At 51.7% G+C, this 16,919-nt stretch overlaps 1 protein-coding gene across 1 annotated transcript; it reads left to right on the top strand.

The window, feature by feature from the left end:
* Positions 1-12,609: 12,609 nt before the first annotated feature.
* On the top strand, positions 12,610-14,567 carry CAMP (cathelicidin antimicrobial peptide). Its single transcript, XM_002926030.4, has 4 exons — positions 12,610-12,853; positions 13,468-13,575; positions 13,713-13,784; positions 14,373-14,567. The coding sequence occupies exons 1-4, from the start codon at positions 12,656-12,658 to the stop codon at positions 14,505-14,507; spliced, it is 513 nt and encodes a 170-aa protein (XP_002926076.1). The 5' UTR covers positions 12,610-12,655; the 3' UTR covers positions 14,508-14,567.
* The last annotated feature ends 2,352 nt before the right edge of the window (positions 14,568-16,919 follow it).

Consider the following 16,919-nt stretch of genomic DNA (forward strand, 5'->3'; position numbering starts at 1 on the left):
TCCAGAACACAGTGGGGCCTTGAACCAAGCTGAGGAAACCACAGAGAAGCTGGGGCTTGGGAACAGGAGAGGGCATTGTGTTCATCCCAAAGGATGGTTCCCGCTGGGGGGTGGGGCGGCAGAGAGGAAGGCATTCAGGCTCCCAGAGTTTCTCAGAAGGTCTGCACCAGGGGACTTAGAAGAGTTCCCCCATGTGATTTGGGCAGATTCCCATCTCCTCAGGAGGTTGGCTGGTGCAGGCCAGCTGGACGCTGTGGGGATGAAGACAGCCTCCTACAGAGATGTAACTCCCGATTAGAATAACTGCACATTGCTGATGATATGACACTGCCCAAGGGAAGAACTCTGGGAAGGCAAATTTTCCTATAAGTGTCCTTGGTGTGGAGACATGTTGCTAGGTATGCAGAGGGGACTGGACACCTGCTTGTGCATGAGGATGGGGCCTGGGAGTGAGCATGTGTGTATGAGCAAGTGTCTGGGGGAGTGTGTTTCTGTGTGTTCACTCTGTGACTCCTTAGTGGCTTCTCCTGGGGACAAAGTGGACCCTTCCCCTCATTGACTCTAAAGTTGGTGACTATCTCTTCTGAGCAAGGAGTCCCCTGCCTTGGAGATCATTCCCACTGGGGAGAGATTTCCTATGGAGGGGAGGGGAGATGCTTTCCTCTCTTCAGCCCTAGTCTAGGGAGTTCGGAAACTCGGAGCCCTCAGAGCATCCCTAGGGCCCTTGCCATCACCAAGGCAAAAACCTGTGTCTTTGGAGATGTCATGGTAACAACACCTTGAGAGCGTGCCTGGGGCCATAGAATCCTACAGCCATGACTGCCCATGGACATGCTACTCATGGTCTCTGGTCACCTGAGTCTGGATGTGATGCGTGCATGGCGTTCCTGTGCCATCTGTCCCGTGAGCTCAGAGCAGTCCTGTGAGGAGGTCAGGGCAAGGGGTCACCACTGTTCCCATTTGGCAGAGAAGGAGTCTGAGGCCAGAGAGTGGGTTGCCTAGGGTCACAGAGGGAGGTCTTAGTGGGGCAGGTCTTTTTCAGCTGAGTCTATTCTGTGGCCACACCTGTTTCCTTGGGCTAGTGACTGTCCCTCTGCACCTGATCCTTCAGCTCCGGAACCCTTGTCCCAACCTTCTTTACCTCTAACATCTTGTCCTATTTCCTCTTCCAAAGCCCATCTGGGTCAAGAGATAGAGATTCAGCTTCAGTGGGTATATTAGAAATGGAGGGGCTGAACTGGAGGTGACTGGCCTGGGGCAAGGGTCGGGGCTTTTCCTCAGGTGTCCCCTGACCACAGAAGAGGACGGAGAGTTGCGGTGTCTCTGCCAGGCTTGTGCACTGGGGAAGGCCCGAGGGGTGCTCTCTGCCCTGGGAAGTCAACACTACTACAGCCTTGGGGTGGCCTTGGCATGGCCTTGACGCCTCCAGGCTAACCAACTTGCTCCCCACCCACACAAACGCTTCACTCTTGACATGAACGAGTCATTGTTCACGGAACCTGCTGCATCTTCTTACCGTCATGCCTTGGCTCACACTGTCTCTACCTGCTGTGTTTACTGGTCACCCGTGATACCGTGGGTGGCCCTCCCTCTCTAACACAGATATTGTGTCCTTGTCCATCTTCCGGCTGAACAGGGAGCTCCTTGGGGGGGGGGGGGAGATCACCTCTGAATCACCTTTGTGTCTTCACTATTCACATGGCTCAGGGCCCAAGAATCAAAAGGCATCAGGACATTTTGGAAGCACGCACAGGGCAAAGGTGACCGTGGTTGTCTCTGAGGACCAGGCTTGCGAGTCTGTTACTTTGGATTTTTTACTAGGCTTCTCACGGATTCTTTTCATCATGAGAATGGAAGAAAGAATCTCATAGTAATTGGGATGGGGCTTCTCCCAGGAAGGGGACCCCGACCTATGTGTGGCTCCAACTTTGTCACGTGCGCCCTCCCCCTGTTTCTGTCCATCGCTCTTCCTCACGCAGAGCACCTGGCCCTTCAGGGAACCTCGCCTTTCCGAGCTGCTCCCTGTCCCTCCCCACAGGCTCTTCTTACATTTTCTCTGTCTAGATTTTCCTCTTCTTCCTCCTCCTCCTTTTCTTCTATTATTTATTTTTAAAAAGATTTTACTTATTTATTTGAGAGAGAGAGAGAGAGCAAGAGCTGGGAAAGGGGCAGAGGGAGAAGCAGACTCCCTGCTGAGCAGGGAGCCTGACGAGGGACTCGATCCCAGGACCCTGGAATCATGACTTGAGCCGAAGGCAGACGCTTCACCGACTGAGTCACCCAGGCTCCCCTCCTTTTCTTCTTTTAATTATAAGCATTGTTGAAGGCCATAGTCTCCTTAGACAAATTCAAACAAGCACAGTACAAAAGTCCTTTCGACAGCTTGCATCCCTGCCCCACTCGTCCCAATCTCCACATCAGAAATAACCATTCACCAACTGGGAGGACACCTGCCCAGGTCTTCTTCCGGATATTTAGAGCGTCTTTATTTTATAGGGATTGATGTTTTACACAAACAGAACCATCTGCACATGTTATTCTGCAGTTTGACTTTTCCCCTTTGAAATTATATTGGCATCTTCCTACCGTTAATGGAAATATATACATGAAAAATGCACTAATCCTAAGTGTACAGCTTGCTGAGTGTTTGCTAAGTGAACACATTTGTGTAATCAGCCCCCAGAAGTCCCCTTGTCCCTCTTTCAGGGGCTACCCTCCCATAACCATGACCCTGACTTTGAATTCCATAGACTAGTGGTGCCAGATTTTAAAATTTATAGTAAATAGGACCGTACAGTATATACTCTTTTGCATACAGTCTCTTTGTGCCTCATGACGTTTGTGAGAATCACCTGTGTTGTTGATTATAATTATAGTTTGTTCAATTTTTTATCCCTGAGTAGTAGTCCACTCTCGGAAGATACCACAATATTGTTATTCTCTTATTATTGATGGCTATCTGGGTAGTTTCCAGCTCATTCTTTTTATTTTGATTAGTTAATTAAAATATTTTATTTATTTATTTTATAGAGAGAGAGCAAATGTAAGTGGGAGGAGGGGCAGAGGGAGAGAGAGAATCCCAAGCAGACTCTGTGCTGAGCCCGACGCAGGGCCCAATCCCACGACCCTGAGATCATGACCTGAGCCAAAGTCAATAGTCGGCTGCTTAACCAACTGAGCCACCCAGGCATCCCTCCAGCTCATTCTTTTTATTTTTGTTTATTTTAAAAAATATTTATTTATTTATTAAAGAGAGAGAGAGGGAGCATGAGTAGGGGGTGGGAGGGGAGGGGCGGAGCGAGAGGAGGAAGCAGACTCCCTGCTGAGGACTCAGGACCCTGGGATCATGACCTGAGCCAAAGGCAGATACTTAACCTACTGAGCCACCCACGGGCCCCCAGCTCATTCTTTTTAAATGGCTGCACTGTAAGCCGTAGAGCAGACATACCATTCCTCACTGACACGTGTTTGGATAATTTCTAGTTCCCTAACTAGGCCCAAAAAAGCTGCCTTGAGCATCTTGGTTCATGCCTCCTTATGCACATCCTGAAAAGTGGGGCTTCAGGGGCCACACTGACAATGGCCTGTGCGGTACCACGGCTTCTCCAAGTGAGCAGGTCCCTGGGGGTGGGCATGGATGGGCTGGTTGCTATCCCCTTTCTCCCTCAGGAGGCAGAGACCAGGTCTCTGATTCCTCACCTCGAAGTTCGTATGGGAGGGATTCCTCCATGAAGCAGACAGTGGCCTTCCAAGCAGGTATAATAATGTCTTATTTTATAGACAAGGAGGAGGTGCAGCTGGTGAATGTTTTGCTTAAGTTCACATAGGTGGTCAGCAGGTTGGGCAGGGGGCAACCCAGGTCACTCAGCCCGGGCCCGTGCTAGTTCCTTTATACCACCTAGCACTGACGGCCCGGAAGTCGGGGGCCCTGGGGCTGGGGTGAAGGAGGTGTTTACACACAAGTGAGCCTGTGCTTTGTCCGGAGTGTGGGTTTTTGTTTTTTTTTAAGATTTTATTTATTTATTCGACAGAGATAGAGACAGCCAGCGAGAGAGGGAACACAAGCAGAGGGAGTGGGAGAGGAAGAAGCAGGCTCACAGTGGAAGAGCCTGATGTGGGGCTCGATCCCACAACGCCGGGATCATGCCCTGAGCCGAAGGCAGACGCTTAACTGTTGTGCCACCCAGGCGCCCCCGGAGTGTGGGTTTGAAGGGCAGAGCACAATGGGGAAGAATGTCTGACTCAACCAGACTGGGAGCAGAAGTAGAGGGGACTGGGAAAGGTGGGAGTCCAAAGTTTGGGATGAGGTGGTGATAACACTCTTGCACCAACCTCTGCAGGGCCATCTGCTCCCACCTCTTGGGCTGGTGTCCTTTGCTGGGTTAGGAGTGGGCATGGGGTTGGGGGGGGCCCAGAGCCTGGCCTGACCATCTCAGGGCTTAGCTACTGCAGCCTCTGAGATCTTGACCCCGCTCTACCTTTGCTTTTCCCTTCGCTCCAGGCCGAGGGTATTAGGAAAATGGAGTGAGCGTCCAGAAGGACCAGTTCTATAGCTTGTTCCGTTTTCCAGCTGGGCTTCTCAGTTACGCCTGAGGCAATGTGAGTTGGGTTCACACTCACTTGCCGCTGGGAGTGCCGACGAGGGCAGAGTTTTTCCAAAGAAGTCACAGCTAGTGAGAAGTAAATCAATGATTCAAATATACATCTGCCTTACCCCCCAATCTAAGGTCCAGATCAACCTTTGGGGGTGGCTCCTCCCCCTGTTGATAATAAACATCGATTATAGACCAAATTCTTTATCTGCTTTACTCCTTTATCGGGCCTCATCCTTTATCAGCCACCAGAGGTCTGTGCTTTCCAAGGCCAACTTTACAGAGAGGGAAACGGAGGAACAGAAAAGCTGGGAAGCTGCTTGCCCAAAAGAGCACAGCAAGTAAGTGGCAGAGCTGGGACCTCAACTCAGGCACCTGGCTCCAGCCTCTGTGCCCTTGACCACTTTATAGCATGGCCTTCCTCAGAACCCACTTCCCCAGAGCCCATCCTGTCTATCTTACCCCCCAGGGGCAGAAGAACCACTTTTTAAAAAAAAATTTTAATTCCAGTTAGTTAACGATATAGTGCTGTATTAGTTTCAGCTGTACAGCCTAGTGATTCAACACTTCCGTACATCACAGCAAGTGCGCTCCTTAATCCCCTTCATCTGTTTCACCCATCTCCCCACCACCCCGCTCCGGTAACCCTCAGTTTGTTCCCTGTAGCTAAGAGTGTGTTTCTTGGCTTCCTCTCTCTTTCTCTTTTCCTTTGCTCATTTGTTTTGTTTCTTAAATTCCGCAGATGGGTGAAATCATATGGTGTGTGTCTTTCTCTGACTGAGTGCTTACTTTGCTTAGCATTATACTCTGTAGTTCTGCCCATGTCATTGCAAATGGAAAAGATCCACTTTTTTTTTTTTAAGATTTTATTTATTTATTTGACAGAGAGAGTGAGACAGCCAGTGAGAGAGGGAACACAAGCAGGGGGAGTGGGAGAAGAAGAAGTAGGCTCTCAGCAGAGCAGGGAGCCCAATGCAGGGCTCGATCCCAAGACTCTGGGATCACGCCCTAAGCCGAAGGTGCCCCAAAGATCCACTTTCTTGAGGAATTTTCCTAGTTTCTTCCCAGGAGACGTTGCCTAGTTCCCCTGCTCACTTGTGCAAAAGCTGAGATGGGCACTTGCAGAGTCTGGGATGCTCACGGGTTTTCCAGCTCAGCTCCCAGTGTCCCCTCGGTGGGGTGGGGCTGGGAGAATCCTGAGTGTCCTTTCCTGAGCTCACAGTGTGGGGCACCCATCTATCTACCCCATACTAAGTGCCTCTGTGGTCCAGGGCCACTCAGACCCGGGCCACAGACAAACTGGTCTCACCCCTCGGGGGCCCGCAGTCTGGAGGAAGACAGACCAGGAAATGGACCTGGCCTCCATGTCAGTCAGGTGTCCCAGCCTAAGACTCCAGCTCTTTTTCCTACCTCAGGTCTTCCTGCCATTCCTCCCCACATCCTTCTCTGCCCGCCCCTCTCAGGAGCACATCACCCGTAGCAGCTTACTGAGCTTCTCCCCAGGGTTCCCCAAGAGGAGTTCTGTACTTGTGGTCCCGATCATAATATTTTCACACCCCTCACGACTCCCCACAGAGACTCGCTGTGGGGCAAAGCACTGAAAGAGAGCTGTGTGCGGGGAGCCCCAGGAGCTGGGGCCAAGGAGAGTCAGGGTGGGCTTTCCTGAGGAGGGGAGCCTTGTCCTGAAGGAGCGTAGGACTCCGGCAGGTCAGGAAGGCTGGGCTGGGCTGGGAGGCTGCTCCAGCAGAGGAAAGCAGCCTGTCCTTTGGGGGATCCCACTGGGCCTGTGCAGGCTTGGAGGGTTGTGGGGGGGGGGGCGGAGAGGAAGCCAGAGGAGCCAGAGGCTCCAGACTGCCCCCTAGGGTCGGATGGTGGGGTGCAGGTGGGTGGAGGTGCGGGAGCCGCCACCACCGCTACATCTGTGGCCTTCCTAAGCCCCCAGGAGCCTTCTGCCTCGCTCTTTGGGGACCTCAGTTACTCCTTCTGAACAGTGGGGAGTTGCAACTGTCAGCGTTGTTACGCACTTCTCTGTGCCTGTTTAGAGCTCTTAATTCCTTAAAGAAGACCACTGAACCAGTAAATCAAAGTGCATGTTGTATTTCCCAGGTAAATTCAATTTCCGCGATTTGAGGAACTCCAGAAGCAACTCACACACACACACACAGGTCACATCCTTGGACTTGGGTGACCAGACTTCATAGACAACGCGGCCACGGTGAGGTCATGAGGGGGTGTGGGCAGGCCACAAGGGGCCCTGGGCTCTCCTTATGGTATTTCATTTACTAGAAGAGACTGCTCCAGAGAGCACAAGACCCCGAAGTCTGTTGTTCAGTGTGTGGCTGAGAACCTGGAACTTTTGGTGACGGCCCTGCATTTCCACAAAATGCGGCCACAAGATGAGCCTGCGAGGATCAAAGGAGGGCCGCTGTTCAGAGAAGCTGAAGAATAGTTGCCACTTAGATTCAGCCAGAGCCCCTCATCTGAGGGTGTGGGGAGTCAGGGAAGATTCGGAGGAGCGGGAGGGGTCCTGGAAATCAGACAGAGACTCTAGGGAGCAGAGTGAGACCCTAAGGACTGGAGAAAATCCCATAGAGCAGGGTGAGGTCTTGGGGAACAGGGAAGGATCCTGGGGAGCAGAGAGGGATCCCCATGACCTGTCTGAGCCCTGCCCCCTGGCAAAAGCAGTCAACTGGCTAAGGATTAAATATCTTAATTTACCGAAGTTACCTGTAGAGGTCACTTTTAGGCAACTATGGAGCACCGAAAACCTTATACAAACAGGCCCATTAGGTGACCCACCTCAAAACGTCCATAACCCCTTGCTGACCACTGGGTTACTTACACCCGGACATGGGTACCAGAGAAGGGAAATCCTCTATGTTCCCATACCTCCTCACCTTCTCTCTGAACTACAACCCCCACCCCTGTCCTGTCCTGGGTTCCCTGGAAGTGTATTCGATAAACTTCTATCTCATTTGTTCTGCCTTGGGTGAATTCTTTCACTGCCTGCACCGCTGGCCTCCACCTAATAGGGTCGCCCCACATTTGGTGGCCCACATCCGAACAGAGCACACCACATTACCAACATTTTGTTTTAATGACCCTTCATTCCTACCATATTCTTTTTTTTTTTTTTTAAGATTTTATTTATTTATTCGACAGAGATAGAGACAGCCAGCGAGAGAGGGAATACAAGCAGGGGGAGTGGGAGAGGAAGCAGCAGGCTCATAGCAGAGGAGCCTGACATGGGGCTCGATCCCATAACGCTGGGATCACGCCCTGAGCCGAAGGCAGACGCTTTAACCGCTGTGCCACCCAGGCGCCCCCATTCCTACCATATTCTTATGAATGTGTTTTTCGTAGTGACATTTCTCAGATATGTTAAGGAGATTGAATACTGAGTTGGGGGAATTTCTTCTTCTTTTTTTTTTTTTTTAAGATTTTATTTATTTATGTGACAGAGAGACAGCCAGCGAGAGAGGGAACACAAGCAGGGGGAGTGGGAGAGGAAGAAGCAGGCTCCTAGCGGAACAGAGAGCCCATGTGGGGCTCGATCCCAGGACTCTGGGATCATGCCAAGAGCCGAAAGTAGACGCTTAGCGACTGAGCCACCCAGGCGCCCCAGCATCTGACTCTTAATTTCGGCTCAGGTCATGATCTCGGGGTCATGGGATTGGGCTCTGCAATGGGCTCTGCCCTTGGCACGGAGTCTACTCCAGAATCTCTCTCTCCCTCTCCCTCTGCCCCTCCCCCGGCCCACACAGGCTCTCTCTCTCAAAATACATAAACCAAATCTTAAAAAACAAAAGTCAATTAGAATTACTTATAATAACCAAAAAGTAGAAACACCTCAAATGTCCATCCATTTCTATGTGGGTAGACAAAATGTGGTATAACCATACCATGGAATATTACTTGGCTCTAGAAATGAAGTACCGATACATGCCACATCATGGATAAATCTTGAAAACACTACGCTCAGTGAAAGAGGCCAAACTGTTTATATAAATGTTGAGAATAGGAAAATTCATAGAGACAGAAAGTAAATTAGTGGTTGCCTAGGGCTGAGTGTGCAGCTTGTGGGGGAATGGGGAATGACTGCTAACAGGGTTTTATTTTATTTTATTTTTTTAAGATTTATTTATTTATCTTAGGGAGAAAGAGTGCAGGCAAGTGAGCGGGGGGGGGGGAAGGGGAGAGGAAGAGGGAGAGAGACTTTCAAGCAGACTCATTGCTGAGTGCAGAGCCCAAGACAGGGCTCAACCTCAGGGCCTGAGACCATGACCCGAGCTGAAATCCAGACTCAGATGCTAACAGACTGAGCCACCCAGGTGCCCCTCCAAGGGGTTTCTTTTGGAGATGATGAAAATACTCTAAAATTGACTGTGGTGCTGCTTGCCCAACTCTGTGAAGACACTAAAAATCATCGACTTTACACTTTAATGGGTGAACTGTGCAGCATGTCAGTCACATCTCAGTAAAGCTATTACAACAAAAAGGCTGATTTGGGAGCAGACACCTGCTTCCCAATCCCTACGGCCACTGGTAATGGATACGAGTTGCAAGTGCAGGCCACCCGGCCAGCATGAGAGAGGGGAAGACGGTGGTCATGGGCCAGTCCTGACTTCAGTCACATCACTCTGGGGGCTGGAAGGGAAGGTTGAAAGAGGGAGGCTCATCAGGGGGCTGGCTTCTCTCCTGCTGCACCAGCCCCAGCCACCTGGAGGCACAGAAGTGTTGGAGCTGCAGAGGGTTTATGGATCACTGACAAGGGGAGAGGCTGGGAATGGGGAATGGAGCTGGGCAAGGTCACCAGGCAAGCAGAAGGGGCTGCCCAGGTCAGGAAGCTGAAGGTCTCGTTTGTCTTCCTCATTGGCAGCAAATGTGGAGATGGGAAATCTGATTTTGCAATGGGTCCCTGGCCCGGGCTGGGTATTCTTGCACCGGACAGGGTGTGATTGCCCACAGCTGCCTTGGCCTTTCCCAGGAGGACACATGCTTCGGTCTGACACTTCCTGTACTCGCCCCCCCCCCCCACCACCTTGCAATCACCACCAGGGGAAGACAGATGGGAGAAGCTGAAATCCGGGTAATATCTGGGTTTCCCCATTCTGGCTGGACAGAGCTTCCATCTCCCTGGACACCACGTCCCAGGCCCCTCTTGGGAATCACTCCAGGAAACAGAGGCACATTTGCTAGAAATAACCCATCACCACCTCCATGATGTGTAGCTTTTCTTTCGACAGATTTTTTTTTTGTTGTTGTTGTTTTGTTTTGTTTTAAAGATTTTATTTATTTATTTGACAGAGATAGAGACAGCCAGAGAGGGAGGGAACACAGGCAGGGGGAGTGGGAGAGGAAGAAGCAGGCTCATAGCAGAGGAGCCTGATGTGGGACTCCATCCCATAACGCCGGGATCACACCCTGAGCTGAAGGCAGACGCTTAACCGCTGTGCCACCCAGGGACCCCTCAACGGATGTTTTCTAAACCTGGCTCTGGACCTGCTGGCTGCCAGACCCCTCTGAGGGCAGAGCCTAGTGCTGTCCTGAGAGGGGCCCAAAGATGAAACAGGTCCTGTCCCCGAGGGAAAATGTGGAATGAAGGGAATGCAGAGACTTACCCTCGGGAGCCTCTGTCTGTGGGACAAACTTGTCACATTTGGGAAGCCCTTGGCCTGGGGGGAGGCTGGGCAGAAGGGGTGGCTTGGGGAGTCCAAGTCTGAGCAGGCAGCTCAGGCCTTCATGACCCTTGCCTAAGGAGATAGGTAGTCCTATCCTGCGGACCAGCCTGAGACTAAAGGTAAGGTTGGTGACCTGCCTCCCATTCTGGCATTGGGTGTGGGGTGCATCATAGAGGATGCCAACTGGGGGTGACATTGGGCCAGATCTCCTGGAAAGGCTGACTCTGAGGAAAAATGTAACAGGGGCCTGGCACAGTGGGTGATGGTGTTGGCAAGGAGGGCACAGCTCCCAAACCTGCATGTGGGCATGCATCTGTTGGGGAACAGTTGAGCTAGACTCATTACAGAGCAAGGAGACTTGACCTTGACCTCATTCACAAAAATGCCCTGGGAGTGAAAGACTTGACAGGACACATGCACTTTCTCACTCATTGTCACGTGTGTCCCCATGCAGACATTGCAGGGCATGAAATCCCCAACCTAAACATGAGGTTAACCCATTGAGACCCAGGAAAACAAAGCAACTTGATCCAAGTCACACAGCTAGGAAATGATGGCGCTCAGGATCCCCCCCATTCCAGGTCTTCTGACAGTACAATCCTGTAGGGGAGAGAAAGGCATGCAGTGGGAATTGCGGTCTGGGCAGAACTGCTGTAAAAGGCCCTGATGTGAAGCCCTGCTTGACCAAGAGGCCACTGGGGCAACAGCTGGCCCATGAAACTAGGTTGCACAGCAGTCCATTTCTCCTTCCTTCCCCCAAGGCTGAGTGCACAACCAGCAGCATGCATCCAGACTGCCACCTTCCAAGGTGTCCCACCCAAGCCCCCAAGAGTCCCATGGGCCACTGGAGCTAGGAGCTACCCCAGCCTCACAGCCTCATGGCTGTTCCCCAGGAGAGCTGGGACTAGCATTTGCCTCATGGCCTCTGGACCCCCCTGTTGCTTTGGCTGATCATTTCTCCCAGCGGTGCTCTCTCCACCCCCCAGAACCAGCCACCCCAGCCTGGTGTCTCAACCAGAGCAATGGACAGAGGGTCATTTGGGGTCAATTCAGAGGAGACTTTCTGGAGGATGCAAATAGGAGCAAAGAGGAGGAGGCTGCTGTGTCTGGTTGGAGGTCAGGGAAGTCTTCACAAGGTGGAAGGCATGCCAAGCAGAGGGATCAGGCACAGAGGCTGAGGGAGAGAAGGAGGTTCAGAGGGGTCTGAGCAGTTGGAGTATATAGGGCATCCTGGTGCCTGGGATGTGCAGGACTGCGGGTGAGGGCAATGGGGAGCAACAAGACTCCAGGCTCTGATACCAGCCCAGGAGGTGTGTGGGGACAAGCAGAGGTATTCATGGGAGTCTTGAATTTAGAGACACAGACCGGGTCTGTCTCTGATCACTGGTGTCCTGAGGGAGGATGTCCTCAGGGAGATGTGAGGACTGGGAAGAGAAGCAGCTCAGGATATAATTCTGCAAGCCCCCCACATTAAGAGAAGGGTCCCTGGAGGAGATTGAGAAGGAGTACCAGGGACGTGAGAGGGAAACCAGGAGAGTGGCATCAGGGGACAATGGTACAGAGGTCATCAGTGCCTGCATAGGTAGACAAGGCTTGAGAGTGACCACCGCATCCAGTGAGGGCTGGCCAGCCTGCAGTACTCTTGAGTGTGAGAGAGAGTGAAGAAGGGGGTCAATGAAGGTAGATGATCCTTCTTCAGGCTTGGGTGGGGAGAAGCCAGGGCAATGGACCACATCTAGTGGTGGCTGGGGCCATTTTTAGACTGAAAAAGGCAGTGGAGAAGAACGCAGGAAAGGGGGACAGCCAGAGCTGAGCCTCTGAACCGGCTGAGGGCTGGGTCCAGAGAACAACATGGTGTGGCTTTGAAAGTCTCCTTTAGGACCAACTGGGTGTTTCAGGCTCTAGATGAGGGCTGGTTACTGTTATTCATTCATCAAACATTAGCTGAGTGCCTACTGGGTGCAAGGCAGTGCCTAGAGCTGGGGATTGATTGGTGAAGACACTACATTACTGTGATTCCTGAGGAGGTCATTTGGGGAGAAGGATCTTGGACACCTGCCTGTCTCCCTTTCTCTCCGGAAGGACTCAACTGTCTTGAGCAACCCTGGCAATGACACTCCCCTGTGGGGCCCAGGAGAGGCCAACACATTGTCAGGGAGATGGAGAAAGTATTTCTTTAGTTGCACATGAGGAGGACTTGCCCACTGCCTAGCAAGCCTCGTGAGGCAACAACAGTAGGGGCTGAGGCAAGCCTCAACCCACATCCTGGCAGGCAGCCAGTGATGGGTGGGTCAGGAAGGCTCCTGGTTGGGTCTTTGCATCAGGCCCAAGCTGGGCATAAAGGAGGGACCTGCAGGTTGGGAGGAGGCCGACTTGGGGACCATGGAGACCCAGAGGGACAGCCCCTCCCTGGCGCGGTGGTCACTGTTGCTACTGCTGCTGGGCCTGGTGATCACTCCAGCTGCCTCCCGGACCCTAACCTACAGGGAGGCTGTGCTTCGTGTTGTGGACAGCTTAAACCAGCGGTCCTCAGAGGAGAATTTCTACCGTCTCCTGCAGCTGGACTCACAGCCCGAGGGAGTGAGTCGAGGAGGGGGACAGTGAGGAGGGAGGCTCTGCTCCAGCCTGCCAATCTTGGCTGTACCGTCCCTCCCTTTTTTCATGCTTTGTTCATGTCAGGAAGGCCTTTCTCCCTTTAAGTGTTCTTCCAAGAAACCTTTCTGGAGTTGTGTGCCCCCCTCCCCTACCAGCATGGGTGCTTCTTGCCTTAGAATCTCTACTGCGTGAAGAGGTGCCCCTCCCATTCAGTCTTCTGGAAGTTTCAGGGTTAAGACTGGGATTACTGGCTTTGGGATGTGACTTCCCTGCCCAGGGAAGGGCTCTGCTCAGCCTTGAGATTCCAGTGGGAATGTCTTTGCCTCCAGGAGGCCCCTGGTTTCTCGTGGCCCCCTGAGGGGGAGGTGCTACTCATTAGAGCTTGTCTGAGGTCCGCTCATGCTCTCTCAGTTTGGTGAGGGCAAGAATGGGCTCTGTCTGCCTCACCTCTATGCCTTAGCACAGAGTCAGTACCTAAGCTGGGGGGTTGGTGGGGGGTGGGTGGGGGGGGCACAGGGGTAGGGGGGTGGGCAGGTATACAGATTAGAGAAGGCAAGCATGAACCTGAGTCTGGTCTTCCCACTTCCTCCCCTGAGCAGGATGAGAACCCAAACATCCCAAAGCCTGTGAGCTTCACCGTGAAGGAGACTGTGTGTCCCAAGACGACACAAAAGCCCCTGGAGGAGTGTGATTTCAAGGACAATGGGGTGAGGCTGGGGCTGCTGGCAGATGCCCCCCTGGGAGCTGAACGAGTGGCCTCCTGGGAATATTTCCTGCCACTGGGGTGACGCTGGGAGGTTATGGCACCAGGGTTCCAATTTGACCTGGAGACTCCTCTTCTCAGCTGGTGAAACGGTGTGATGGGACAGTCATCCTGGATGCGGACAGCAGCTACTATGACATCAACTGTGATGAGGTGAGTGTTCCCTTCGGATTGGAGGGGTTGATGGGGTGGCGGTGCATAGAACATCCTATGGGCCAATTAACCACTGTGGCATCCAGGCAGAGAAAGCCCCTCCTGCCCTGGGCTTCTCCCTCAACCTGAGCCTCAGGTCTCCAGGACTGTTTCTGCAATCCCTTAGAACAGTGGTTCTCAAAAGTGTGGTCCTGAGAACCTGGGAATTTGTTAGAAATGCAAATTCTCGGGCCCCATTCAGATCTACAGAATCAGATTCTGGTGTGGGGCCCAGCAATTTGTACTTTAACAAACCCACCAGGGGATTCTGACTCCTGTTGAGAGGCTTGAGAGCCACTTTGAGTAATGAGCTTTCAGCTATGTGACCCTGGGAAGCCCCCTGCCGTCTCTGGGCCAGTTTCTTCATCTGTTCGTGGGTGTAGGGATTCAATCAACCACATACTCCGAAGGTTATAGCCAGAGGATGAACTGGAGCCCCAAGGCTCTTTGGGGAGCCCAAGAGAGGGGTGTCTAGGAGGGGAGGGATCTTGTCTTGACCCTGGGTCCAGCCCAGCCCCCATAAAGAAACTACTTCCTTCTGACACACAGGCCCTGGAAGCCAAATTTGGTAGGCTGCGGAATCTCATCGAGAAAGCGGGGCAGAATATTCGCGGAAAGATTCAGGGAATTGGCAGGAGAATCAAGGATATTTTAAAGAATCTTCAGCCCAGGCCACAGGTCTAAGGGTCCGCTTCGCCCTGTCTTAGGCTTCTGGACCCTAAAAATAAATTTTTGTGAAAGCAACTTCCTCTAAGCTTCAATTTTACTTGTCTTGCTCACTATCACGACCGAGTCATCATTTCTGGAAGGACTTGCGCGCGCGTGTGTATGTGTGTGTGTGCGTGTGTGTGCGCGCGTATGTGCATGTATATGTGCACACGCGCCCATGCGAAATACAAAGGTGGGGGCAGCTATTCCACCCAAAAGGGCATGGGGCGAGGCTGTAGGGCTAGGACGGCCAGGACAGTGTCTCCATTCTCAGGGTTCTTCCCCATGCCCTTCAAATGCCTCCCAGCATCCTCGCTGAACACCCAGTAGTGATTAAATCAACCCTGTGTGTAGTTAGTGGAAGGTTGCAGAGCTGTTCCTGCTTCTATGGAGATGGCAGCTGAGGGAGGGGCCAGGCATTTTGGGAAACACAGGGAGGCAGTTAAGTCTCCTGGCTGGCTAGGTTCTAAGGTCAGCCTGCTGGTGCAGTTCCCATAAATTTCCAATTCCCCTTGAAAATCTTAACTCTGGAAAAGCCCACCGCTCCTGGCATCTCCTCTGGCATTGGAAAACATCACTGTTTCTTTAGCTGGGTAGCAGATTTAAGTTGGGGGCTTGTGTTTAGGGATCAAATGGTATCAACATTTGGTACCATTAAAAGCAAGAGTCTTGCTTGGCAGGCTGAAGAGCTCTGGCTAGTGGAGACAGGGGTGTTTCAGACACTGTCGATGTCTTGCCCACTTGCCATTCAGTAGCTGACTAGAAGCACCAGTGGCTCTTGGCTGGGGGTGTTGGCACTCCAAGAAGCAACCTCAACCAAAGATTGGTGGGAGTTGGTGGGAAAATATTTTCTCTTCCTTGCTCCTTGGGTGGGTCCACTCCAAGATATTGCCCAGGTCCCCAGCTGGTTGTGTCCCTGTTGCCCACAGCAATGACCTGTTATTAACACACACTGTTCTGGCTTCTGTTCCTGCTCTGTCTCACTTCCTTATGCTCCCGATCCTGCCTTCTGTATTTGCCTACCAAATCAACTCCTTCCCCTTGCGTCCTTGTCTTAGATCTGCTTCTGGGGCCAACCTAAAATAAGATATAGACATCCTGCTCTGAGAGCAACAGGAGGCAGGATATCACATAGCATTTCCTTTGTTATCTGTCATGCTTGCTTCTTCCTGGTGAGCAGGTCACGCTAAGGTTTTCTGCTTCCCGTGGCTCCCACCTTCTGAAGCGGGCCCATGTTGAGTGGGCTCCACTTGACCCTTCCTTCTGTGATGGCCACTGTTCATCAATTACTGAATTCTCATGCCCTGTTGTGGGCCATTGTTGTGATCACCCTGGAAATCAGAGTTAATTGTCTTAGTGAACGGACGTGGCCTTCTCTGATTACAAGGATCTGAAAAGGCTCTTGCTTTAGGAAATAGGTTTTCTCTTCCATCAAAGGTGTTCATCTTTGTGTGATTTTGTTTTTAAATTTTTCTCAATATTTTATTTAAAAAGTAGTTAAACACGGGCACCTGGCTGGCTCAGTCAGTAGAACATGTGACTCTTGATCTCAGGGTAGTGAGTTTGAGCACCACATTGGGTGTAGAGCTCCCTAAAAAAATAATAAAATTAAATAAAAAATTAAAAAGTAGTTAAACATACAGGACCATTAGAAGAATTGTATGGTGAACATGTACCCACCTATTAGACTCTACAATCAATATTTTACTTGGATTATTTTTGTAGTTGCTTTAGAGTCAATCCTCTAGCTGCTCCTTGGATGGTCTTTGCTCCTTGTGGCTGGTTTGGGGCAATAGCATGGATTCAGGAGGCATGCTTTTAGCCTGGTCCTTTTAGGGGACAATGCCCCCCCCCGGATGTTTGTGACAAGAGGAACCACCCCAAACAGACAAGATCAGAGCAGCTGGTGACATTGACCTGTATCAGTCACCGAGGCTGTGGGCTGTTGCCTCCAGAGCACGTAACAGGCACCTGAGAAATGACAGTCCCTCTCTTCCCCTTAGGGGAGAAGTTTGGCTGATGGGTAACCTGTATTTTCTGGTGATTCCAAGGATGACTTTGGTGACTCAAGGCTGGAATGTCTTTAAACACGAGGCAGAGGAAGCATATTTTTTTTCAAAGATTTTATTTATTTATTTGACAGAGAGAGAGACAGCCAGTGAGAGAGAGAACACAAGCAGGGGGAGTGGGAGACGAAGAAGCAGGCTCCCAGGGGAGGAGCCCAATGTGGGGCTCGATCCCGACTTTGGGATCACGCCCTGAGCCAAAGGCAGACACTTACGACTGAGCCACCCAGAAGCCCCCAGAGGAAGCATATTCCCCAGCCGTGGTCTCGTGGTGAAAAATCACTGATAGGAACTCAGAGTTTGGGGCCACATTCACTGGAGG

The sequence above is a fragment of the Ailuropoda melanoleuca genome, chromosome 4 (assembly GCF_002007445.2).
Source record: "Ailuropoda melanoleuca isolate Jingjing chromosome 4, ASM200744v2, whole genome shotgun sequence".
Classification (NCBI taxonomy): Eukaryota; Metazoa; Chordata; class Mammalia; order Carnivora; family Ursidae; genus Ailuropoda; species Ailuropoda melanoleuca.